Source organism: Anas platyrhynchos, chromosome 7 (genome assembly GCF_047663525.1).
Source record: "Anas platyrhynchos isolate ZD024472 breed Pekin duck chromosome 7, IASCAAS_PekinDuck_T2T, whole genome shotgun sequence".
Classification (NCBI taxonomy): Eukaryota; Metazoa; Chordata; class Aves; order Anseriformes; family Anatidae; genus Anas; species Anas platyrhynchos.
In genome coordinates, this window is record NC_092593.1 from 28,931,542 (window position 1) to 28,957,303 (window position 25,762).

The window sequence follows — 25,762 nt, forward strand, 5'->3', positions numbered from 1 at the left end:
TCCCTAAGGACGTCACCTCCAGAAAAGACCCCAGAGCTGAGCCACCCGTGCCGCCAGAGGGGCAGCATCCCCATCCGGACCCAGGAGGGCGCGTGGGCAAAGCCCAGGTCCCCGCTGCTGGGACGGGACGTGGGGATGCTCCCAGCCCAGCAGGGAAGAAATCGCCCTGCCAGGGGCCGTGCTGGGAGGCGAGGTCGGAGAGGAGCAGTGCCTCGTCTCTGGGAGAGACACCTAAAATAACAGTGGGGCTCGCTGGCAAGCACAGCGTGCCGTGTCCGGGAGAGAGGCACGCTCAGGAAGCACGGGGTGTTTGAGACAACAAGAACCACGGGCAGTCGCGGTGCATCTATCTATAAATAAAACTACAGGGAACGAGAGCCAGCCCCCAAGCCAACACCGCCCGTCTGGGCTCTGAGCTCTCCGCGGGGCTGCCCGGCTGTGTCCCAAGCCTTTCCTCCCCACCCAGCTGCAGCACCGAGCCTGCACCACGCCAAAAGCACTGCTCCAGGCTGGCCTCTTCTCTGGCATCCCGCTGCGGCCAAGCCCTCCATCTGCAGGATTTTTTCGGCCCTGGTGGCTGCAGGAGCGTGGGCTGGGCGTCATGAGGCAGTCAGATGCCCCGCGGACACCCCGGGGGCTGGCAGGTCTCAGCCTCCCCTTCCTCGTGGCTGGCAGGGGGCTGCTCCGCAGGCTGCCTCCTCCCCGAGGCAGAGACATCACCTGCTAGGAAGGCACGAGTGCGCCCTGCTCTGGGTTTTTCTCCCACAGCCGCCTCCCAAATCCTCCAAACCCTCCTCCAGCTTGGAGGTGAGTTCCTCCATGGCCATGGCTCGGCCCTCCCAGCAGGTTTAAGAGCAGGAGGCTGCTGCAGAGACCCCTCGGGGGCCGTCTCGAGCCACTGGTCCCCAGCCCATCAATGATTAAGCGCTGCCCGGGGACCTTTCCACAGCCTCCCTGCCCGACACGGTCTAATGGCTCCAAGGCCCCGGCGGTGCCAGTCGTGGGCCAAGGCACTGGTTGAGCTTAGGAGCACAGTGCTCAGCTTTCCTCCCCCCAAGAGCAGAGGGGGATTTCCATGTCAGACGCATTTTCCCCACACTTTCAGTAAATCTTATCTCACACGCAAGCTGTGCTGGAATCGCAGCCCGAGCTATCGCCTTCCCTCCCGGCTCTCCGACCTCTTCCTGCAGATACCGCCCAGAGCCGGCCAGCAAAGATATGCTCCAGCCCAGGCATTTCCAGCTCAGAGAGACCATTTCACCAGCTCAGCTAGCAGGCACCGAAGCAGACGGGTATTTTTAGCTAAGTGGAGGCTCAAAGAGACTCTGCGTGCTGCTGGAAAAGCCATGGGGTGCGGTGGATGCCACGGCGCGGCCCCATCGCCTTCTGCCTTGGGATCCAGTTGGCTGGTGTCACATCCAGCTGCCCTCCTCCCTGGCAGCTGCGGGTTGGGGTGACCCAAGGCCTCCTTACCTGGTATTTATCGGGGTCGGCCCCCCCGGCTTGAGCAACGAAGAGCCCGGAGCCTTGTTCCAGCTCCATCTCATCCGGGGAGCGCTCGAAGCGCACCCGCTCGTACTCCTCGCAGTCCAGGTAGAGGACGACTTCGTCCTCCTCCACGCTGATGGCGAAGCGCGTCCACTGGTTGAGCAGGGTGGGCACGGTGAAGGTGGCCGCCGTGTAGGAGCTCGGCGAGCCCGGCTCCGTGTAGTAGAAGATGATCCGCTGCTTGCCCGCCTGCAGCTCCGAGAGCTTGACACCCACGTAGATGATGCTCTGCGAGGAGTCCGTGACGGCAAAGAGGACGCCAGCCCGGGGGGTGGTGGGCTGGATGTGGAAGAGGAGAGAGAAGTCCCGGTAGAAGGGGCTGGGCAGGTGGTAGCGAGCCACCTGGCCCGTGTTGGCGTTGGGTCCGAAGACATAGCCGGGGTTGTTGTCGGGGCCGTAGATTTTGAGGATCTCCTCCGGCGGGGGGTCTCCGATGAGCTCCAGGAGGCTGACCTCGGCGCTCAGGTTCTCTGCGGGAGGAGGGAGAGGGCACGGTGACAACCAGCACAGCAAGGACACGCACCCTTGGCAGGTCCCCCCCCCCGTCCCCAGCGCCTTTGGGGACACCGCACGGGGCCACCCGCTCCTCCCCGCGGCAGCAGTGTGCTCCCACGGGGCTGCTGCCCCACAGCCCGACGGAGACGAGGGAGGAAAGGGACACGCAGGCTCCGCTTTGCATCGCAGCTGCTGAGCCTAAAAGTCCCGTCCGGCCAGAAGGAAACTCGCCAGTGAACTTTCAGGATATTTCGTGCCCTTTCCAATTAGTTGCTACTTCGCTTCTGCCTGGCGGAGATGACCCCAACACCCGCTGTCTCCAGAGGAAGGTTTTGATGCTTTCCCCAGCAGCTAGCCCTGGCTCCTGGCCCCATTCTCTGGATGGATTCAGCTTCCCAGAGCAAGCGGGGAACTTCCCAAGGGAGGGAGAGGAATCGTTGTCCGGATGGACAACCTTATCCCTGGATGGGGTGGTGCCAGGGCATGGGCAGCACATCCATACGGACCAACCCACAGACTGGGACTGGCATCGTAACGGAGCAGGGGGGGTTCTGGGGAGCAGGGAGCGAGCTGGCATCTTCCTGTGCACCCCAGAGCTGCAAACTGGATGCAGCAGCTCTCCTCAAGCTGCTCCCCCAGCACCATCAGGGTGCAGCTCCCGAAACGTGCCCCACTCCCCGCTGCTGGCTCTCCGGCCGCACGGTATCCCTCAGGTCCGATAAAATCAAAGCGACCGTGCACGTGTGGCCACACGCCCGTGCCCACGCATGCCCGTGCCTGCTCCAGGGTCACGGCCACCCCCACACGGCCCCGTCCCTGCAGGGTCACCGCGGCTGGGAACGCTCCCGGCCCTCCCCTCGCACCGCCTGGGAAAGCGGCCGTGCCGCCGCACACCCCGCCGGCTTCCCAGCTGATCTCAATTTCCAGCTCGCCTCCTGCCCCGGCTCGTTTTCTCAAGGCACTTTGGGGAGTTCTGGTCAGGACGGTCTCTCCTACCAGGCGCAGCTGAACATCTGGCGGCGCGGGCCAGCCCTCGGGATGCGAGCTCCTGTTGTTTTGGCAGCGCGCACATCCTCATCGCCCACACAACGGGCGCTGGATTCCTCCCCTCCTATGTCAACCTCTCGGGCCGGTGCCAACTCGATGCTCCGGTGAGGTTTAACTCCAGATTTCCCAGGAGTGAGAGAAAGCTGACAGCTGCTCCCAGGTGTACGGCCCCGTTTCGGGCTTGCCACCACCATGGCGGCCACCCGCGCTCCGAAATGGCTGAGGGCTGCAGCACGGGACCCGGCTCCAAGCTGCCAGCCAGGACGGGGATTTTGTCCCCTTCTCGAGCCAGGGACATGAGGGGTCTGTGCAATAAGCTGAAGCAGCTCAGTGCCCCTCTCCTTCCCCATGCTGAGCACAGGCAGGGGATATTGTGTCAGAGATGTGCATGGGAGGCTGGGAACCCCCACCCCGCTCCGGAGCCAAGTATTTTCCTCCAGAGCTCTTTGAAAAAATAAAAAGATACTAAAGAAAAAAAAAAAAAAGAAGGAAAGGAAAGAAATCAGCCAGCCCTGCCCAGCCTGGAAGGAAAACGTGTCCTTTGGGATGGTGGGAGGAGATGAATACCTGGGTTTCTCTTCCAAAGCCTGGGGGCACCTGTGCAAGCGGAGCATCCCCAGCCTCCCGTGGCTGCCAAGCCAGGACGCCAGGGCTGACTGGCCCTGCTGGAGGGAGATGAGAAACACCCCGTTTTTGAGGCAGGGGGGTGTTTTCTCTCTGCCAACCCCAGCCACCCTCGAGTTTGTCCACGCAGGTCCAAGGAAAGCTGCTCCCATGGCGCTGGCCACCCCTGCGGGCGCATGGAGCAGCCCCGGCGCCGAGAGACGCCGCCAGGACGCAGGGACTGCGCTTATCACGGGCCGGAGGAAGCCAAATTCGGAAGAGCTTTAAGCTAAGAGGAAATCAGAGCTTCCTCCCGAGGGTCTGCAGGGGCTCGCAGGGGTGTAGGAGCCGCTGCTGCAATTTCGCCATGCAGACAGCCCAGCCTCTGCCCTGGGGCTCGAGCTGGGTGCGGGGGAAAAGGCTGAAAGAGGCTTTTGTCAGCGAGGCAACTTTCAAGCGTGTTCCCCTTGGTATTTCAGCCATCCCTGGGATCCCCCCCTCCTCTCCAAACATGCCACTTGGCCGAGGGGACAGCAGGATGGCACTCGCCCCCCAGCCTCGGCACGGGGCTCCCCGGCACTGCTGCCCACAATGAGACATTGTGCTGGCCCCGGCCGCGGGAAGTGCTGCAGCCAGAAGCCAGACACGGCACCGTGACCCTGCCCAAGGGCTGGTGCCCTCGGGACCCCGCTGCCTGCCCCAAATTCCCAGCTCCACCTCAACCCCAAACCCATGAGCCTTTTCCAGAGCGGTTCCTGGAGAGCCCAAACGCTGCTCCCTCCGTCCCGTGGAGGACTGCCAGCACCCAGGGCGGGCTGCGGAGCCGGCCACATGCCTGTCCCATGGCCCGGCTGGGTGCCAAAGGCTGCCGGACGCCGCTGCAGCTGGTGGTGGCGCTGGCACGGGATCACACAGGGATGCCTCGGGCTACAGTGACCGAGCTTTGGCTCCCGTTGCCCTTGGAAGGGCCCCAGGGATGCTCCGAGGCGCTGTCCGCCTCCACCGCCTCCATCCCCGCTCCCCCATCGCGTGGCATCCCGCAGACAGAGCCGCTTTGACAGCCCGGGGAGGCACCACGGCCGTGTGTGCGCCCCTTGTGCCCAGACCCCTCCGCCTCGGCTGCCCCTGGACATCACCCCGGGGCACGGGGGCCTGGCTGGGAACACAGCCTCATTCAGCAGCGCTGTGAGGGGTGCTAGGGGGGGCTTTCATCTCCGACCGACCCCTTCTGCTTCTGAGCCCCCCCTGAGCAGCCCCAAGCTGCCACCCTTGGCTTCTCCCCCCCGCAGGAGGAGGCCTGAGCTCGTGGCTAAGTTACACACAGCTCGAAACCACTCTGTAGTGAAAACGGGACGCAAAGCACCTCTCATGCCTCCTGAGCAGGGGGGGATCAAACATTAGCCGTGGGTAAATCATTAACCCCAAAGCGAAGGTGCTGGGGCAGCTGCAGGAGAGCGGGGCAAGCACGCCAAGGTGTGCACGCGGGGTCACAGCCCCGGCCCCAAGCCGGGAGCAATGCCCTGGTGCTCCCTTCCCCAGGTCACCTTGAAGCCCCCATGGTGAGCTCCGCAGCCCCCCTGCGTGGAGACCAGCCCGGGGACAGGGCAGGGATGCTCAGCTTTGCAAAAGGAGCCACCACCCAAGAGCTGGAAAAGCCGAGGCTGGGCGCAAGGAGGTTTTGGCCAGGGCTCTGCGCAGCCTCCCCAGGGACGAGGCAGTTGCATCCCTGCCTGGCCCGGAGGGGCTTGGGGGGGACAGACACACAGACAGAGACCGCCCAGCCACATTACCTGCAGACACATTAATAAAGACACAAGAAAACCCTCCGTCCTCCTCGGGGAGAGAGTCACAAGGCAGAGGCAGGCGCCCGCCGGCAGAGTGCATCCAGCACAGGTCTCTGACGGCCTCGCAGAAGCCCTGGCACGGCGGGGGGGTTACGGGGACAGAGGCGCTACACCCAGGGACCAGGAGCAAGCAGAGGAACCACTCCAAGTAGCGGTGGCACCGAGACTCAAGCAGCCCCTCCCACTCATGCAAAGCAGCCCGAATTTCCGCCTCGCTGCCGTGGCTGAGATAATTCGGCAATCTGACGCGGTCGGTGCCCAGCACGGTGCAGAAGGGCAGCTTGGCCGGGAAGGGCAGGCAGCGCCCGGCCGCCGGCATCAGTCCGGGAAAGGTGGAAGCCAGACCCTCGCCGCCAGCACCAGCGAGCCGCAGGGTGGAGGTTAGTAAATCAAAGCGGGGAGCGCCGGCGGCGTCAGCAGGACGAGAATCCACGCCGCCAGCTGCCCTCTGGTGGGGCGCAGAAGGGCTCCGGCTCCCGGCTGCACCGGCCAGCGCCAGCCCCCCGCTACCAGTGCCTTGGCTGCTGCCGTGCTCTGGGTCCCTGCTGCCCAGCGGGGCGGTGCTCGGAGCAGCAGGGGACAGCCCAGGGGCCGCCGAGGGTCCCCCGCGTGCCCATGTGCCGGCGCGGTCCGCAGCACGTGGCGTGGGCGCTGCTCCGTCTCCTCTGTGCTCACCGCCACCTGGTGGGAAAGGGAAAGGAGCACTACCTGGGCGGGCGGCCGCCGGCTTCTGCGGGGACACCCCCGTCCCCTCGGGCTGCCGGGGCGGCTGCGTCGCATCGGGGTGCCCCGTCCCTGCGGGGAGCTGGGCGGGTGGCGTGCTGCTGGGGGGAGCGGCCGTCCAAGCCACGCTCGTCGGCGCCGCGGTGCCCGCAGAGCTCCTGTCCCACTGCTCCGTGCCCTCCGCGCTCTCCTGGCCCGTGGGTGCTGCCGTGCTGGGGTCCTGCTCCTGGTGCTGCTGCGTGGTGGCCGTAGGGTCCCCCGTCGCAGGGTCTTGCCGCTGTGCTGCTGTCCCCAGGGTGGGCGATGGCTCTGCCAGCTGGGACGTGGTGGCTGCAGTGCTGGGTGCCGCAGGGGTTCCTGTGGTTTTCGAGCTGCCCCAGATCCAGTCCAGGAGCTGCGCCTCGGAGGAGGAGAAGCAGCAGGAAGCCAGCAGCAGCAACAGCCCCAGGCGGTGTGGAGCCATGGGGAAGGGAAATCGAGCCCAGACACTTCCCGGAGAGAAACAGAGGGGCTGGGGGAAGGAGAGGAGGGCAGAGGCAGGAGCTCAGCCCCGGTGAGGCGCCCGCAGTGCTCGCATCGGTCTCTCCTCCCCAGCGCTGCCGAGCCTTCAAACCGGAGCAGGAGGAGGAGTGGCCGTGCTGCTGGCCACGCCAAGCCCTCCTCTGCCGAGCGCCAGCCTCCCTGGCACTGGGCACGTCCCCCCGGGGGCACGAGGCCGTGCTGGGGACCCACCTGAGCCCCCGGACACGGCGGGGAGCCGGGAGCCCAGCCAGCGCTGGGTGCCAGCTCCTTGTGCTCCCTGCCCCGCATCAGCCAGCTGCTGCGGCTCCCCGCTGTTAACTCCTTCCCACCCAAAGCAAGGAGGAGGAAAAAAAGTAATAAAAAATCCACATTTCCACTGGATGGAAACGCAACAAGTCCCCGGAGCAGCAAGTGCTTTCGAGACCAGCTTTCCCAAGATCGGTTTCGCTGCCAGGACCCCCCAGGTGCTATGGCGGGACAGCGAGCGAGCAGGGCGCTGGGGGAGAGCAGCTCCCCCCCAGCACCCTGCGCCAGCCCCGTCTCGAAGCCAGGACGTGTGAGCAATCGTAGCCTGCAGTGCTGGGGTTTTGCCGAAGCCGGTTGCGAAAGCCTGCGCCGAGCAGCTCGGCGTTGGAGCCAGCTGGGGACACGGCCGCCCCGCGCGTTCCTGAGCCCTCCACAACCAGGAGGTGCTGCAAAAAGCCTGCAGACGAGGCTCAGATGCCTGTTAGCTCCACGCCACGCTTCCCACGCGACATTTTGGGGCGAGTTTTCCCATGAAAGTGCCAGCTGGCAGGGGAACCACGCCGCGCCAACAGGCTTGCCCCCAGCACTGCTGTTGTGCCACGAGCGCTTTGTGGAGCAGCTCTCCCCCGCCGCGGAGCAGCCTGCAACCGATGTCACGCATTTTTTTGCCTGCATTTTTTGCCTTTACGCCCAGGTTTCCGCGTGCCCCCATCCTGCAGGGGGTGGGGAGGGAGCTCCCTGCAGCTCCCGCCAGCTCTGCCTGCCCCGTCGTGTCCCAACAGGACAGGGCCCCGCTGCGCCTCCCGAGGCCGCTCCACCCCGGGACAAAGCCGTGCACCCCTGCAGGGAGAGGGCACTGCGGTGGGGGACAGCCGTGACGGGCTCATTCCTGGCCGCCCAGATGGACAGATGGACAGCAGAGCTGTGCCCTGGACACAGCCCAAATCCCTTTCTCACGCTGGTGACTCAGGGCCGGGGGATGCCGGGCGCTGCCCACCCCTGCGGGAGGGACGTGTGGAAACGCCAGGCTCAGCAGCCTTTCTGCCCCGGCTTCACAAGGGCCCAGCGCAGAGGCGGGCGGCGAGGAAAAGCCCCGGAATCAGAGAAACAGCCCTTGTAGGCTCCTCGACAATGGAGGGATTCAGTTTTGCCACAAAGGGGTTGTTGACGGGGCGCGGGCGCAGCCGAGGAATGCACCGCGCACGCCGCCCCGCGCAGGGGGGATGCGGGCTCCATTTCCCACGGCCTCTCCCCCAAAGCAGGGGGCAGGAGCAACTCTCTGGAGATGTGCAGCCGTCAGAAGGCCAGGCAGGAGCACCGCAAGCCCCAGCAAGCTGCCTCGCCTCCGCCGGGGGCATTTTGGGGCTGGCGGGGGGCGGCCCCGTGCCGGGGTGCACCGAGCGCGCAGCCGCAGCGCGGATCCTGGGGCTGGGAGCAGGGACGCAGCGTGCACAGGGGAAGAAAAGCTGGAGAGCCCGGCCCCATGGTTTCCAACCTGCAGTTCCTCACCCGTGGTTAACCAGTAACCGCGTTCGGGGCTGAGCCAGCGGGTTTCCAGCACCCACAGGGCACCAGGGGAGCCCCGGGGCTGTGGCAGGGGACAGGGGACCCGGCCGGGAAAATATTTGCTTTTGCTGCTCTGGAGCTGCAGCACATGGGGCTTGTTGGTGCCTCCTGCCATCGCTCTTTGAGCTCTCACCCTGGAGGGTTTTGGGATGGGACGGGGAGCTCAGCAGCCCCCATCCTGCGGGTCTGGGTGGCTGCTGGGGACACGGGGAAACCCAGCAGGTCCCCGTGGCGTCGCACCGGCCGCTCCCCACCACAAGCTGAGCGCAGCGAGCGGCACAGACGGACGGACGGATGGATGGACAGGCGGATGGACAGACAGCAGAGGGAGCCCCAGGTCCGAGCAGAGCGCCGAGGCTCCCCCCAGCCCTCCAGCTGGGGTAGGATGAGCCCCCCAGGACTGAAGCCATCGGCATTCCTAGCAGAGCAAGCCCGGGCAGAGCTGGTGGGGCAACCGGATCCCCTCCTCACCCACAGCTTCCTTCCTCCCCTCCCCGGGCCTTTCTCTGGCTTTTGACTCCTGCTGAAAATGCCCTCAGAGAAGCTCTGTGGGATGCTCCAGCAGCTGTCCCGCAGCAGCACGGCTCCGTGCCCCACCAGGAGCAGCAGGAAGGACACCTGGGGTCGCTCCTGGTGGAGGATGAGGAGTTACCTTCCTCCTCCCTGCCACACGCACCGAGCTTGTGCTAGGGATGTGTAAGTGCAGGGGATTAGGATAACAGCCCCTGCCAGCCTCCTTTCTGCAGTGGCAAAACGTTTTGATGGTTTCAGGGCGTGCACCCTGCTGCTGGAGCACCCATGGGGCCATGAGGCTGCCCCGTCTCCTTCCCAACCCCATCCCATGCACAGCTCAGCCCCGGGATGCCAAAGCTGCCTCATGCCAGCACACCACAGCCCTGCAACCTTTCCAAAGCCTGCCCTCGCTTTATTTACAGCAGGCTCCTTTGTTAGCCTGCAGGAAGCCCACCCGATTAACACGGGGAGGCGACAGCAGCAGCGCTGCATGCTCCCAACGCCAGGCACAAGAAAGCACCCAGCTCCAGCACCCAGCTCCAGAGGGCACAAAACGTGGCGGGGTGAGCCAGAGACGGGGGAGTTGGCTGGGAAAATCGTGGCTGCCAAACAGTTGGGCCAGCTAACCCCTGACAAAGCACCCTGCACGGCCCTAAATACCCTGGAAAGGGTCTGGAAATAGGGGCGCACAGCGGTGCTGCCCCATCTGCCTGCTGGGGAAGGGACGAAACCGCAGCGCCGGCCCACGGGGAACGCTGGGGGCGGGAGCACTCAGGCACCAAGCCGAAAAAATTCAGCAACTGTCAGAGGCAGATGGTATCTTTAAACCCTATCGATGTTTGGCAGTTTAATCTCTTCCTCATCCGCAAACACAAACAGCAGTTAAAAGGCACTCACGGGGACACACGCGCGAGAGGCCCGAGGATATTGCCACATCCCGCTGACCTCCCATGCGGAGGGACGGACGGATGGACGGACGGCAGGACACAGCTGTGCCAGGGGCTGGGCTCACACACCCCCAGCATCCCCCGCTAGTGACCCGGGGCTGGCTTTAGGACGAAACCAAGCACAAAGCCACTCAAGGACCAGCCGAAACCCACAGAATCAGCGTGTGGCTCCTTGTGATGCCCAAATCCCCCCGAGATGCGCACAGGCAGAATCCTTCCCTCCCACCCCATCCCAACAAACTCGGTGCAGCGGTGATTTTTGGGGCAGGAAGGGGTGCTGCACGGGTGCAAGTGCATTCTCTAAGGCATCCTGCGTGACAGCAGGCAGCAGGGTGCCGTGGCGGTGACGCAGGGGGTGGCTTCGGGAGCACATTTCGGGAGGAGCGGCCTCCCCACGCGGCCACGCCGCACCGTCGAGCCCCCGGGACCGCGGCGTTCCTAAACATTTACTCATGGAGAGACAGAAACTTCCTCCCAGCGAATTCCTCGATAAGATAAACCATTAAAATGTCACAAGTGCCTGGGGGAGCCATCAAATCATCCAGGGGAGAACAAAACTCCTCGGTGTCAGCAGGCCGGCAGCCCTGGCGCGCTGCGGCACAGGGACTCACCCCGAGCAGGGCACCCGCACACCTCCAACATGAGGCGGACCCAAAGTGCCCCGAGCCTGGCCCTGGCATCCTGCACCTCCTGCCGTGACCCCAGCCAGCTCACAGGGGCACCGGGGACACTCATGGAAGGAGTATTTTTAATTTGTCAGCCCTCATGGGAAATACCCGGGCTGTGGCAGCGGGCACAGCGAGCTCCGACGGCGGGGCCGCCGCAGAGCAAACAATCTGTCTGCCATCCTCTTGACAAGCCTAAAAATAAAATCCCAGTGGGTCCAAGCCCCCGGGGAGCAGCACGGGATGGGTCAAGTCTCACCGAAACCACCACATTTTTGCCTCGTAGCTTGTTACCCTCCAACCAAGAGCAGGAGCCCCGGTCCGAGGGGAGGGTGGCAATGCAGGGGCAGCTCCGTTTCCCCCCCACATCCTGGTTTATCCACCAGCCAGCGGGGCGCAGGATGGGGGGGCACCAGCTCTGCTTCCCATCACTCCGGGCTGCCCGACAGCCGGGAGATAAGGCAGAGGAGGCGAGGGAAGGAATGTGCCCCGCTCCCCCGTGGCAATACATCACCTTGCAGACAAATTGCTCCCTGGAGGAGGGGAGCTGCGGAGCCACCCGGGCCCCAAACCGCCTCGAACCCAGCACTGCCCTCACCCACTTCACCACCAGCAGCCGGTATCCACTCCACCATGCCCCCGGCAGGGGGCACACAGCATCCCCCTCCCCACGGCACGGCCAGGAGGTCACAGCTCCTCCGCCCGACCTCCCGGGAAGCCTCAAATCGTGATCGCGTTCCTGGCATTCCTGCCCCAGCACCAGCAGCTGGGGGGCTCCAGCGGTCAGCAGAGCTCATGACCCACCGCAGGAAAGCGTCTCGGTGATGGGGGTATCATTTCCCACCCGGCACTGCTCCCAGGCACATCTTTACCTGGAAATACAGAGCAGGGAGACCTCTGCGGAGGGGAGAGGAGGGCAGGGGCTCGCAAGCTGACTCGGTGCCATTGCAGCGTGCAGAAAGCAAAGCCAAGACGCGGAGGAAGAGCCATGTAGGTGAGAGCTGCGTGCCCGTGGGTGCCCCAGAGCTCAGACAAAGCCTTCCAGCATCACACAGACGTGAAGAAAATGAAGCCTGAGGTGCTGGGAAATGGCTCCTGGGAGCGCGTCTCCAAGGCACCCACAAGGGCACCGCGCCGAGATGCCGTCTCCAATGTCGCAGAGCAGCAGCAGGAGCAGCACCAAAAGATGCCTGACAAAAGCCTCAAGCTCCCCGTCCCCAGCTGTTTTCAGGGCTTCGGTGCAGAGGAGAACAGCGGCACAGCCAAGACCCCTCTGTGTTGCACACAAGCGGGTTGGACACGCAAAAACCAGCTCAGCCCACAGGAAGGAAACCCAAGCTGGCCGGCCCGTCAGGCAGCCAGCAAGCCTCCCCGTTCCACTGCCAGCCCAGGTGGTGGGAAGCGCTGCTTTGCTAAGCAATGGGAAGAAAAAGAAGGAGTGGGGAGGGCTTTTCTGCACCTCAGCAACCATCTTCCAATCGCCCGGCTGCCCTCTTGTATCTGCGCTGACCCCTGCAGCGCCGGGGCTTTGTTTGTCTTGGAGCCTCCCGAAGCCCAGGAGGAGAACAAGGCTCCCTGTCTGCTCCTCTTCCACCTCTCCGCGCTCCTCAGACAATACCCGGTCTGTGCTGCTGACTTTGGCATCCTTCTCCTGATCTTTCCAAAGTTTCCGCTGCGTGAGCCGGCCGAGCTCTGACGTCCTGCCTCGGCGGCGTGTCCCCGTCCCATCCGGGGCTGTCGGCCCAGCAAGGTCACCGCGCTTCACGCTGGACCTTGGCACGGCCCCGCTGGCGAGCCAGGACTCGGGCAGCTACAAGGGCTCCGATGCTGGGAGCAGCCTTCGCTGCATCCGTGTGAGGGGACGGGGAAAGCACCACCCGGCCCTCGAACCTGCCCCGCTGCCTACGTGCATCTCAGGGCTGGATGCCTTGGAGTTAATTTGTCCAATGACAAATTGATGCTAGCCACAGCCGAACCCACAAATTGGGACAGGAGGGGTCCCCAGGCTGCTTGGTTTTGCTGGTGGCCGCTTCGCTGCTCTGCCGTGGCCGTGGAGGAGGGACTGGGGCAGAGGCAGAGCCTCCCTGCAGCCTACCGGCGGTCACCGCGAGCCTTCCCAGGACCGCAAGGGTTAAAACCAAACCAAAAAAAAAAAAAAAAACCCACAGCACAAACCAGCAGGCATGCCTGAAGAGGAGGATTAGAGAGAATAGGGCCATTTCTCGGCGCAGACTATGGCAACGTAAATAGAAAAGTAACATTACGCTGGAGCCGGGGCCCTTTCGCCCCGCTCCTGCCCCACAATGCCACCATTGTCCGGCTGACAACTGGCAATTATCCCCCCGCCGGCCCTGCATACCGTGGGTTCTCGGGGACTGCCTCCTGCTCAGCCCCCCAAAACCCCCAAATTTGGGCCAGGAGGGCCGTGGGGAGCAGCGTGGTCCCGCTCCGCATCCGGTTAGGGTCTGGGGGAGCTGCCCCCTTGTGCCCCATGCGCTCGGGACAGGACCTGCCTGAGGTGATAAAAAACCCTGGAAAATGCCTTGGAATCGGCATTAACATTGCCCCGGTTGAAAAATGGATTATTTTTTCTCGGTTGGGTTGGTTTTGGAGGGAGGGCACGACCGCCAAGGACAGAGCGAGCAGAGGACAAACGCGGGAGGCGGCTACAAGCCCTGAGCACCACGAGCAGCTGCTGCGGGATTTTTTTCCTCCTGCATTTTAATTATACAACCACTCGAGTTCCTTCCTAACGGGAATGCTGAAAACCAGTTTTTCCTGCAGCAAGGCCAATTCCACAAATGCTAGCAGTGACCTGTGAAAAAAAAAAAAGCCATAAATCAGCACAGCTACATTCCCCCCCCCCCCTTGCAGCGTCACCGTGATACTTCACCGATTTTTTTCCCCTCATTTCAACGTTCTTTTTTCTATCGTTTTTTGCCTTAAAAAACACAAACAGGTGTCCACAGCCGGAACGAATAGATAAAACACTCGGAAACCCCACCAGAGCCACCTTCAGCATCCCTCAGAGCCGCGGCACAGGGCGCACGGGGGTCTGCAGAGCACGGCCAGAGCCTCATGGGCAGAACAGCACCACCGAGACACATCCAGAGCCCATCCAGCCGCCAGCGGGTGTCCTTCCTCCCGGGCTGCACTAATCCTGTTGCCAGGACACCCGAAATACCGCTCCCAAGGGATTAGCGGCCAGACCGGCGGCTGACCTTCCCCTCCACTCCCCAGGCGGCACCGGGGCAAGAATTGGGGCCCCGGAGCTGTCCCAGGGGAAGGAGGCTGGCGGAGGTGCTGCTGGAGGCAGGAGGGATGGTGCTGTGCCCGGAGCTACCTGCAGCAGGCTCGGCCGCGGCCCCGCAGCCGGGTGCCAAGCCCGGGGTTTGCCCAGCAACGCGCCGACAAAAGAGCCTTTCATGAGAGGGGACACGTCCCCGCCACAATTAGCAGGGGAAGAGGGGAGAAAAGAGCTGAGAGCAGATTATTACCTCCAGGGCTGCCTTTGGGGGCCCCTCTGGGATGTTTGCCTTAACTCTTTCGGCTGAGCCCTCAGAGGGGACAGAGCTGTGAACATCAGCCCTGGCTGGCTGCGGTGGGAGCTGGGTGGCCACCAGGTCCCCACGAGAGGAGCAGGCAGGCAGGAGCACAGAGCTGGTTCCTCCTGGGCGCACGAGGGCCACAGAGCAGCCACGGCCTCTCGCCCAGCAGAGCAGGGACAGGGCCCCGAACACGGCACCGTCGGCCGTACCTCGCCTGCTTATCTGGGGTTATCGAAAAGGTGCCGTTTATCCCAAAGTCAACAAGCCCCGACTCAATTAACTCGCAGCCTAACGAGGAAGGCGGGAGGAAACTCTGTTTGACCACGGCGCTTAGCGGGGGGGCAGGCACGCGGCTTGCTTGTGAATTATAAAATCGGGGATGGCTTCAAGGGCGTTCGGGCTCACGGGGCAAGCAATAATTGGGGATTTATGCCAGCAGCAGTGGTGCACAGACCGTGCTTCCAGGTGCCCTGGCTGCTGTTCCCATCCCAGCCTGCTCCTGCGTGTGAGCAGCCTCCCACAGCCCGGGGACGGGGTCAGGGGAACAGCCGCATCCCTCAGTCCCCTGGGCCCGGGTGGAAGAAACCAGCCGGCCGAGCTTGGGAATAAACCAGAAATACAATAAAACTCGCTAATGACAAATTTCCGCCTGCATAAGGGCCGGGATGCGGTGCCAAAAACAGCAATAAAAATTCCACACGAGCAACCTTGTTAGCTGGAGGCCGGCAGACGCGGGATGCTGCGGGCCAGATGTTGCTCGCCCAGGCGGCCCCGGCGCTGGGGATGCTGCTGCCAAGCGGCCGTGCTGCTCGGGGCTGGGAGCACCACGAGTCCCCGGGGATGCTCCCCCCTGTCCCTGCAAGCTCTGGAAGCCCCCCAGGAACTGCACAGACGTCCAAGCCAGTTCCTAATCCTGCTCAGCTCCTTGCTTCAATTACATCTCTGGCAAGGGACTCTCTGGGTCAATCAAGCCCTCCGCTGAACGCCAAAAACACACGCGCGCTGCTACCACACACCTTCCTCCATCCAAAGTGCCAGGAGCTGGGATTTTCCCCTGTTTCCCCCGTGCCAGGCAGACCCCAGGCTGCGCGAGCAGCCAAGGGATGCAGGGGATGCTCTTGGAAGCGGCTCGTTCCCAGTGCTTCCTCAAATGTCATCAGATACGGTGGAAGATCATTAAAATGCTTTATTAATCCCATACCTCTGGGCTGCTGATACACATCCGATACTTAAGCCCAGACGTCTCCTTCAGCGCTTTGAACTCTGCTCTGAGATGCCAGAATTAATTCTGTTCTTGGTAAACTATGGAGCTCTTGGACGAGGCGCAGCACACTCGCCAGGATTGCTACATCAGGGCTCAGGCCGTCCTCCCGAAGAGCACAGAGCAGCACAGGAAAGGAGCCTGCACCACAGGAACCTCTGCCACCAGCCCCGTGCTGTGCAAGCAAGGCATTGCCCTGCATGGCTCCCTGCCTCCTGGGCTGTCCCAAACATCCTTGCAGTGCCCAGCATCCTCCCAGGGCTCTGCGCTCACAGATTGCGCAGCTCCGGATCCCTCCTCCTCCACGCCTGTCTGCTCTAAGTGCTCGGACTCGCTGTTTAAACAACGCCCAAATGGTATCGAAATAAACTGTCAGGAGAGGTTATTGCAGCCGAGACCAAAATAAATAATAAGCGGTGCCAAGGAGGCTGCTATTCAGGGCACAAACACCACTTCTGCAGGGCTCGGAGGGTGGCGCAGAGCCTTCCAGGAGCCATGGGGCACATCAGCCCAGCTCTCCGTCCCACCAGAGGTGCACCCATGGCCCTACAGGGCCACGAGGGCTCAGCTCCTTCCCTCCCTGCAGAAACCTGAAAGCCAGCTGGAGCGCTGTGCAAAGGATGCTGCGGGTGGACCGAGTCCAGACACAGAGCTGCAAAACCACAGAGAAAGTAAGGATCGGGGCTTGAAAAGGTCACTTGCATCAACGGAAGCAAAGAAATCTGCCTGGGAGTGCAGCCACTCTGTGGAAATGCTCGTCTCTTTTTAAACTGAGATTCCAGCCCAAAACAAACTGAGCCACGACACTGGGGCCATCCAGTCTGGCAGCCGCTCTCTGCAGCCCTGCCAGCAGCCTGGGCAGAGGAGGGGGGGAGAAATCGGGTGGTGACAGCACGGGGACACCAGGTCGCTGCCCGTGGGCTAACCAGGAGCCTCCTGGGCTGGGCGAGCAGGACACCGAGGCATCACTGACCATGGGCACCCATCCCAGCAGCCGGACAGACACACAGCCCCCAGGATGGACATCCCCAGGCTTGGCTGCAGCCCGCAGGCTCTCCTTCTCTCCCTCCCCACCGGCTCCCACGGCAGAGAGATAAGGTTTGGCAAACAAAACCCCTGCCAGCTGATATAGGGAAAAGAGCCCACGGCATCCCCCGAGCACAGCAGCATCCTCCCCCGCTGATCAGCCCCGTCCCAGCGGCCTTGGTGCTGCCCACAGCAGGTCCGAGACCCCCGGCCCTCCCCATCAGCTCCAGGAAGGGAGAAAGCCCCGCTCACTGCAGCGCCTCGCCTCAGGTGCTCAATGAGAAGTTCTCCCCAAGGTAAATCAGCGCCCGCGGGCGCTGCCCGTGGCACGTTCCCCCGGGGGAAGGAATTCCTAAAATAATGTTTGCGAAAGCTCAGATCCACCTGTCAGAAATCCCCACGAGCTGATGCCAAAGCAGTTATGTCACGGGCCATAAATCTCTTTGCGCAGCACCTGCTTTATCTCTGAAGGCTCGTGCTCGCGAGGCATCCGAGCCGTGGAGACCAACGAGGCACTGAGGAATGGAAATAAAACCACGACCGAGGCTCTGTGCTGGCAGCACGGCTCCGACACCTGCTGCGTTGCCAGCCGAGGAGGCAGCTCAGCCTCCCAGGTGCTGTCTGCGGTCGCAGCGAGGGCTTCTCCCTGCCACCGACCCCAAGACCTGGATGTCCTGGCTCATCCCAGCTGTAGATCTGAGGCAGAGAAACCCAGCGTGCGTTTCTCTCACCCTGCTGACCCATCCCAGCGCCTGACCCAGTGCCAGCCCTCGCCACGTGTGCGCTCACGGGCAGCCCCCTGCAGCTGCCCCGACCCCAGCCCCCTGCAGGGCTGCGTGCCACGCTGGGGGATGCGGCAGATCTGCTGATAAAAGCCAAGCCAAGCTCCAGGCAGCTAAGCCCCCAAATTTGCAAGGAAGGCAGATAAACAGAAAGGTTATCTCCGTGCCAGGACGGCCTTCGGAGCAAACATTCCCGAGGAGCCCATCACAAAGGAGGGCTGGCAGAACAGGCCCTGCAGTCCTTGGACATTGAACCAAAAGGAACAAAAAAAGGGGAAAGAAAAAAAAAAAAAAAAACACACCAAGCTGCTTTCGAATTCTTTAAAACCCGATCCACAGCCTCCTTGGGAGGTGGCCAAGTCAGCTGGGTGAAACGGGCACTGCCCGGTGCCGGGACACAGGCCTGGGGGTGTCCAGCCCCGCCGTGCACCCGCTGAGCTGCAGCAGCATTGGGGGGGGGAATTCGGGGAGGGGGACGTGGCCTCGGCTCGCTCACAGCCCCGGCCAGCCCCATGCCAGGAGCCAGGGCGCCGGCGAGGGGTGGGCAGGGCGCGAGCAGCCGTTTCTGCTCTGAGTAACCACTGCTAAAACAGTCCTGGGCCCTCCGGCTCAGCCCGGCCGCACTGGACGTTCTCCAGGGACTTAAAATAGTTGATTTCACGGCGGAATAATTCTGCCTCTCTGGAGACCTCCAAGAGGAGCTTTTTGTTCCCGTGGTCCCCAGGGAGCCTACGGCAGGCGCCCACGCCCCAGAAAGCAGCACCAGAAATGCCCGGGGCACTTGAGGAACTTCTCCAAGTGCTCCCGATGGGCTCTGGGAGCGCCGGGCATCCCCGCTGCCCTGCCAGGCTCCCCGGCTCTCCCCGCGCTCCTGCAACACGACCCAAGCAGGGCAGAGCACGCCACAGCTGGAGGCAGAGGCAGCAGTTCCTAGATGGCACACGGCCGTGCTCCAGCAAATAATCCAGCGATTTCACAGCCCAGTACCTGTCTGACTTCCAGCTCGCTCGTCCCTGGGCAGCCTCTTACCAATGGCTCTTGCCCAGCCTGGCGGGGAGATGAAAGAGAAGGGCATCAGAAACGCTTCTTAGCCTGCTGGAGGGGTGGCAACGCTCAACAGGGGGCACAAACCTTCCCAAAGAGCCACCTTTGCCCAGTTTCGGCTCACTGCTCACAGCCATTCAGCTGCTTCTGCAAACAGCACGCGGGCATGCGCCCCCAGGTGCATTTTACCAGCTCCAGGAGCCCAGCTGAGCACCAAGGAACCAGGAAACACCTCTGCTCTCTGCCGTCACCTGGATGAGCCAGCTTTGCCCCCAGGACAAAGCCCTGCGGGGAGGCAAAACCGCGCAGCAGCAGCCCTGGGTCGGGATGCTCACACATCCCCAGCGGCAGGGAGTTCTGGGGGGCCACCCAGGCCACCTGCACCGCACCGGGGAGGTCCCCGGGCCACAAGCAGGGTCAGGGGCTCCCTTTGTCAGCCTCTCTCCACCCGCCGCATGCTCCAGAGACCGGCTGCAACAGGAGGAGGGGGCAGGCAGGAGGGAAGCTGCCCCACCGGGGAGGGAAAGTTCACCGTGACCGGCTGGTGCCCCGTGGGGAAAGCAGGGCTGGAGAGCTGCCTCAGCGCCCCATTCCCTTCTCCATTTCCCACGGCGAGCGCGCCCCACGGGGAGGGCTCCGGGCACCCTCCCCAGCTCCCCACCACCACCCCGGCGCGCCCCCCGCGCACGTTACCGTGCTCCTGGGAAGCGGCGGGGAGCAGCAGGACAAAGAGCCCGAGCAGCGGCAGCCACCGCGGGGGACACCTGCGGGGGAAGCAGAGACCCAGGGGTTACCCACGGCCCCTCCGCGGGACCCCCCCCCGGCACCCCCATCCCGGCCCCGGAGCTCACCGTGGGCGCATGGTGCCCGCTGCCCGCCGCCTGTGCGCGGCTCGGCGCGGCTCCGCTCGGCTCGGCTCGGCCCGGGGGCGGAGCGGGGCGGGGCTGGGGCTGCCGAGGGCTCAGCCCGCCCCCAGCCCCCGGTACCGGGCCCCGGTGGCCGCTGGTGGGTCGTGGGGGGCACGGCGATGGAGCATCCCCCGTGGGGCGCAGCGCGTAGGGCAGGGTCCCCGCAGCGCGACCCCGCGCATCCAGCCCCTTCCTGGCGCCCCCCTGCGCTGCCCCAGCGGCCCCCCGGCTGCATCGGGGAGTGGGGGGCTCGGGGGTCCCCCCCGGCTTCCCCTGGTGCTCTGCCTTCGCCTGGCTGTGGGGAGCAGCAGCCCCAGGCAGGGCACCCCGCTGCCCAACGCCTCGCCTCGCCCCGCGGGGCTGCGGCCGCCTCCCGCTTCGCCTCCTGCCCTCGCCCCAGCTTTCTGCTCCCTGCAGCCCCAGCCTGGCGGAGGGCAGGGTAATCCCCAGGAAAATTAAAAAATAAAAAAAAAACGGCCCGCCACACCTTGCTTTGTCTTCCGCGGCATTTCGGTGCCCCGCGGCTGCAGGCTTCTGAAATCCAAACCCTGGAAACTTCCAGGGGATCTAGCAGTGATTCACCGATGGCTGAGGCAGTGTTTAGTCTAAAAAAAAGGCTTGGATCTCGCAGGATAAACCCAGGGGTGCACGCTGTCGCCGTGCCTTGTCCCACAGCCAGCATGACCCCAGCGTGGGGGCGAGGAGCAGGCACCGAGGCTGCCTTTTGTTTCGGAGCAGGAGGATTTCAGGCGGCCGGGGCTGTTACATTTACACTTTCCTGCTCGGATGCTGAGTGATTTACCGCTCCCTTCTCCTGCAGCTGCCTGCCTTTCTTCCAGGTAGAGGCTGCCCCGCGTTGCCTCAGCACCTGAGCCGCACAAAAGGCAACACGTGGCAGCCCTGAGCCGCGGCGCTGCCGCTTCGCTTGCTGCAGGGTGCTTGGAGGGGTCGCCATGAGGGCCTGGGGGACATGCAGCGAGCGGGAGGAGAGTCCTGGGGGCAAGGTGCTTGGAAGAAAATGATCCTCCCGATACACAGGAGGGGTTTAGGCACACCACCTTTCACCTGCCCCCCTCTCCTTGCTGCGCCTGGCAGCAGGTCCCCCAGTCCCCGCTCTCCACCACCACGGGGACATCTCCCCCCGGGCAGACCCCCATGCAACGCACCCCGCTGCAGCCAGCCTGACACCCAAGCAGTTTCCCATCATAAAACGTCCTCCTGCTGTGCTTTAAAGTTCGAAAGCCGCGACGGACAGCTAACGAGGCTCATCTTTTCCCAGGCAAACAAACGCTGCCTGCCGGGGGTGTGGGGGGGCCGCTGCCAGGGAGGCAGCTCTTTCGAAAGGCGACCAAATGGAAACCAGCAGTGCTCCCACGGTGCTGCGGCCCCAGCTGCAAGGCCCTCCTGCCCTGCAGGCTTCGAGCTCTAGCAAAGCTTTGGCATTGTATTTTATTTTATTTTTTTTTTTCTCTCTGTCCCGCTGCGCCTCCCTCATGCCGCATCCCACAGCCGGTGGCCCGGTGCCGCTGGGTGGCCCTGTCCCGGGGCACCCTGGCGCTGCCGTCCGGCGCGGGGCTGGAGGAGCTGCCCCAGCTCCCGGCACGCAGCCCCCACCAGCTCCACGTCTGGGACAGCACGGCGGCCAAAAAGTGTCACCGTGGCAACCCTGCAGGATGACTGGGCTGTTTTCCCCTCCTTTTGGTGGAGGAAGAGTGGGGGGGGGTTGGAAATGCCGCCATCTCCGGCAGCCGCTCCGCGCCCGACACGCAGGGCCTGCCTCCACCTGGGGCTGCCTTGATGTGGCATTTGTTGGGGTGAAAGCCACCTTTTGGGGCTGCAGCCTGAGGGTCAAGCGGCTCGGGGCAGCCTCACAGCCCTGTTTGACCACCACCCACCATGGCAAACCCTGCTGGTGGCTACTGCAAAGCCCTCACACGAAGCAGCTGGGGCCCCAACCTCCTCACTGGGGCCCTCGCCATGCCCACAGGGGGTGCCAGATGGATTTCTTCATGGAGCAAACAGGCAGTGTGAGCATCCCATGGGAACCTTCTGCAGCTAGCATCCTGCGAGGGACAATGTCACAGCATTTTACCACTGTCTGCAAAAGGCATCCCCCCTTCCAGAGGTGAAGCACGCAGAGCCACGAAGGTGGGCGTTTGGGAAAGAACCAAGTTGCTCAGACAGGGAGTGGGAATAATTGGAAATGCAGATTTTCCTGAAGAGGAAACCTGGCAAGTGCGAGCGCTTGGCTGAGTGGGGAGCACATTACCCACCCGTGTGTGCGGGGGTGAGCTGCCCCTGGCTGGGGGAGCACAGCAGAAGCACTTCAGGAGCTGGAGCCCACCCGCACCCTTCCCATCGATGCAGAGAGGATGGGATGGTGCCTACTGCTGCAGCTTGGTGGGGAGGTGATCCAGGGCCAGGGGCCAGCGTGCTGTACCCCCACCTTCTGCACCACAGAGCGGGGCAGGCGGAGGTCCCCAGCCCTGGCCACCTCGCAGGGCGGCTCCTCTTGCCCTGCTGCCCGGCCACATGCTGCAGCAAGCTTTCGTCTGGCTGAGTCACGGCGTGGTGGAGATGGCCTGGCCCATTCCCAAGCTGGATATCAGCGGCAAAAGAGCCGAGCAATGCATGGGAGAGAAGGGCAAGCACGAGCACTTGCTCCCGAGCAGCAGAAACACAGCCACTCAGGCACAGCTGAGAGCTCACCGCAGCCTGCACAGCAAACCTCCTCCCTGGGAAGAAGAAGGGAGCGACCTCCCTTCCTATCCCAGGGCTGGGGATCCCCGTGCAGCATCGGCAGGGAGAGAGGTGGCCTCAGAGGGGCCATGTGTGTCACCCAGCTCCCTGCCTGCCCCCTGGGGCAATGCCCGCTCCCTCCCGCTTGGCCTCTGCCAGGCGTGAGCACCCGGCGCGTCCCGGCGTCCCCCTCCCTCCCCACTCCTCCGTGACTCATCCACTCCAGGGGGAAATCAATACTTCTGCACATATCAGACGAAGCACGGAGAAAAGCTTTTCATGGGAATGGGGCCGAGGCGGATGCTTCTCGCATGCCTCATCCACGCGGCTCGCCCTTAGGTCTCTGCCTCTCAGCTGGGTGTGGGAAATGGCACTTGCTTCCCGTCCTGCGGCGTGGTGGTGACAGAGAGGTGCTTGCTGGAGCAGGGGCAGTCCTGAGCTTGGGCCAGGCGAGAGCAGGGCTGCAGGAGAGAGCCGGGTCTGTCAAGGTGACACAGGTTTGGGGGAGAGTCCCATGATCAATGCTGACGGGCTGGTGTCCAGCAGCCCTGGGGCTGCCACCTCCCCTCTCCCAGAATTTGCTCGGCGTCTTCCCTGGAAAGGAGTGGTTGGCTTTGACTCAGGCTCAGCTGAAAAAGGAAAAAAAAAATAAGAAAAAAATTGAAGTCCTTTGCTCCAGCAAGACTCAAAATAGGAGCCGTTTCCTCCCTGGGAAGAGGAAATTCCTAGCTCCCCACGGAGGAGCTCGTGATGGCTGGCGCTGCGGGACCGCGCTGCCCTGGCCGCACGCCTGCTGTCCATCAGTCTGTCCTGTCCCTTTCTGGTGCTGGCCACCTCCAAGCTCCTCTGGGACTGACCAACATTTAGCTTTATGGATAGCCCCGCCATAAATCTCTCTTCTGATTTATGAGCCCTTCCCACCTGCCTGGGACAGAACGAGCTGCGGAGGAATGACCCAGGGAAAAGGCTGGAGCTGTCGAGCCTGTCCACTGTGGCCATCCCGTCCCTGCACACTCTGCTCATCTCCCAGAGCCCGCAGCTCCAGCCATCCTCCTGCACGGCGTAGATGTGCCAAGCTGCTTGCCTGCTGGCTGGAGCACATCTGGCCGACACGCCTCAAGCCGGCTCCTAGCCCTCCTGCTTTCCCCGCTGCGTTTTTTCAGCTGTCCTGCTCTGCTTTTGGCCAGCTTTCTGCTCTCCAGTGTCAGCCTTCACCCGGTGCTCCCCGTCCCTTCCCGTCTGCCGTGTGGGGTCTCTATGGGACTGTCCTATCTGCTCTTTGTTCTTCGGTATGTGTTTCACTGTGGCTCTGAACATGGCATTTTTCTGCAGCTCTCAGGCAGCTTGGAGGCCTCTGGCTTTCTGGACCACACTGGTGAGAAATTTGGGATTGGCCTGTGGTTTTTTTGTTTGTTTGTTTTGATGTGTTTCTTCATGCTTACACAGTCTCTCACCTTGAAATTGAATAGCCACACGCTGGATGTCTCCTGCTTTATGCCCAGATTAAAACCAAGTAGCATCACAGCTGTCCTAAACCCTCCTGAGCTAGTCCCCACGTGCTGCACAAGAGCAGATCTGGAGCATCCTCTCCTGACAATTCTCAGACTACGTCTTGGGGGATGGCACCATTTGTTGCATTCAGAGATTTTATCCTTACATTTTGTCCCCTGGTGCTTTGATCCAATCCATGAGTGAAGTTAGTTGAAGTGTCCTCTTAGTACTGCCTGCCCTAAGATCCGTTCTTGGCTTTAGGAATCCAGCATTGGCGCAGGAGCATTGCACAGCCAGGAGTGCTCGCAGCCTGATTCTGTGATGAAGGAACCACTTCTGTGCCCTGTGCGTGTCCCTTGCATCCCAAAACGTGCCTCATGCCCTACCGCAGCTCAGCGCTCCCCCTCTGAACCATATTCTGGTCCCCAACCTGAGGGTCCCGATCTCTCTGCGTGTCCTGGGTCTCACCTGTGGGACTGGCAGGGTTTCAGTCCTACCACAGGCAGGTCCTGGGCGCCGGCATCTGGCCAAGCAGCAGGACATAGCCTGCAAGTCACCCTCAGACGCTCACCTGCAGCCTGATATGGCACCATCGGCTTCTATGCCACGATCTGAGCATCTTCCTCTTGGCAGGCAAAGGCAGCGAGCATCAGGGCACCCTGGTGGAGTTGCTGATGGCATGCAAAACAACTGCCACCAGGCACCACCTTCCCAAAGAGCCTGACCCGCTCCCTAACCCCAGCGATGAGGAGACGGGCCATTTTCTCCCAGCGCTTGAGAGCTGCCTTTGGCTCGTCTTCACTTGCTCAGCAAACACCCCTGAACAGGTCAGCACTTTCTTCACAGCAAAGCTATGTGAGGAATTTCTCCTGAGGCAGCTGGACCCTTTCCAAAGAGGGTGAGCTGCCAAATCCTGCTTCCCCCCACCCCCTGCAGCCCCTCAGCTCCTCAGCAGAGCAACAAGGTGCAAACTTGGCCCCTGAAGGCTTGCTGTGCTTCTGTCCTTTCTCAAGCAGTGGTGGGCAAGGGGAGTCTCCCTGATGTGCATGCTGGGCAGCCCGGGGAACTCACGGGTATTGCTGCCTCATCTTTGCTTTTATCTTGCGTTGCTGGAGTTGGAGGAGGCTTCTCAGAGCTTCTCCAGCTCCTAGGCTCACGTGCTCAGGCAAGACATTCAGCTTTGCAGTAAGAGCCCACCCCTAGCAGCCCCAGCATGGAGAGGCACTTGTGTCCTCACAGGCACACTTCTCCGTGATGGGTTGTCTCAGAGCTTTAGGATGTAGGGCATGGAGCCCTTCAAAGCACGGAGAGCACCAAACCATGGCCATGCTCTGCAGGGTCCCTCCCTCCACCTGCTGTGAGCCATCCACCCTGGGCCTGCACTGAAAAGATAAGTGTGGCGAGCTGGAGGAGGAGCACGCCCTCCAGGCATGGATACCAAACCACCCCCTGCACGGCAAAACCAGCTGGAGCTGAGGCTGCTTTTTCCAGTACCTGAAACTTCCTTCCACGTAGGAGCACTGTTGCTGGCTGCGGGAGGAAGGCTGCTTATCTGCATTGTGATATGGGTTCATGACTTCCCTGTCCCACTGACTCACAGCCACCCCTGCCCGGGCCCTGGGCCCTGCAGCTGGCTTTTTGGCACATCACCCTGGCAGCACAGCTGGACGCTCATCGGCTTCATTTCTCTGGTGATGATTCATGGGTAGGAAAGTTGGCTTTCCTCTTCTGCCCATCTGCTGTGGAGGCAAAAGAGCATCCCAAGGGGATGTGGCCCACTTGCACCTTCATCGCAAGGGCCCTTGAAAGCCAGGTGCCTCTGAGAAGTGATCGGGTCAGCCTTGGCCTCCCATGTGAGCAGGTCAGCTTTGGCCTCCAAAGGCCTGGCAATTCGAGCGCACCTAGGATGTTACTGAAGCCCAGGTACCAAGTGTGGGCACCTTCTCAGGGTTCTACCGGAGTAGCTCTGGAAACACAGTGCCGGTTCTTTCCTCACTCCCTGAAGGTGCAGATCAACACTGGGGAACAACCACAAGCCCCTGAAATCTCCCTCCCCTCTGCCCACACCTCCCCTCTCCTGCACAAGCACAGAAGTCGGGCACAGAGGGACCCCGGGGCTCTGGCAGGTGGGCCCCAGACCTGCCACACGCTGGGGAGCAGCGCAGCAGCGTCACCACCACGCCAGGAGACTCCTGTGCAGACGGTGCAGCAGGTGGGTGCCGCAACCGTCCCACCGAGACAGGC

General features: G+C 62.8%; 1 protein-coding gene across 4 annotated transcripts in view; it reads right to left on the reverse strand.

The window, feature by feature from the left end:
- Window positions 1–19,381, reverse strand: part of COL18A1 (collagen type XVIII alpha 1 chain) — a 28,811-nt gene extending 9,430 nt beyond the window's left edge. The window contains exons 1-4 of one of the 4 annotated variants that reach the window (XM_072041148.1): window positions 19,232–19,381; window positions 19,074–19,144; window positions 18,324–18,383; window positions 1,474–2,018 (exon numbers count right to left, since the gene is read on the reverse strand). In XM_072041148.1, the coding sequence (XP_071897249.1) occupies window positions 1,474–2,018; window positions 18,324–18,383; window positions 19,074–19,144; window positions 19,232–19,242 (687 nt within the window). In that variant the 5' untranslated portion in view covers window positions 19,243–19,381. Of the gene's footprint in view, window positions 1–1,473; window positions 2,019–5,483; window positions 5,857–6,245; window positions 7,077–18,323; window positions 18,384–19,073; window positions 19,145–19,231 lie in introns of those variants that run through there. The other 3 variants (XM_072041149.1, XM_072041146.1, XM_072041147.1) reach the window with 3 other exon arrangements.
- Window positions 19,382–25,762: the final 6,381 nt, after the last annotated feature.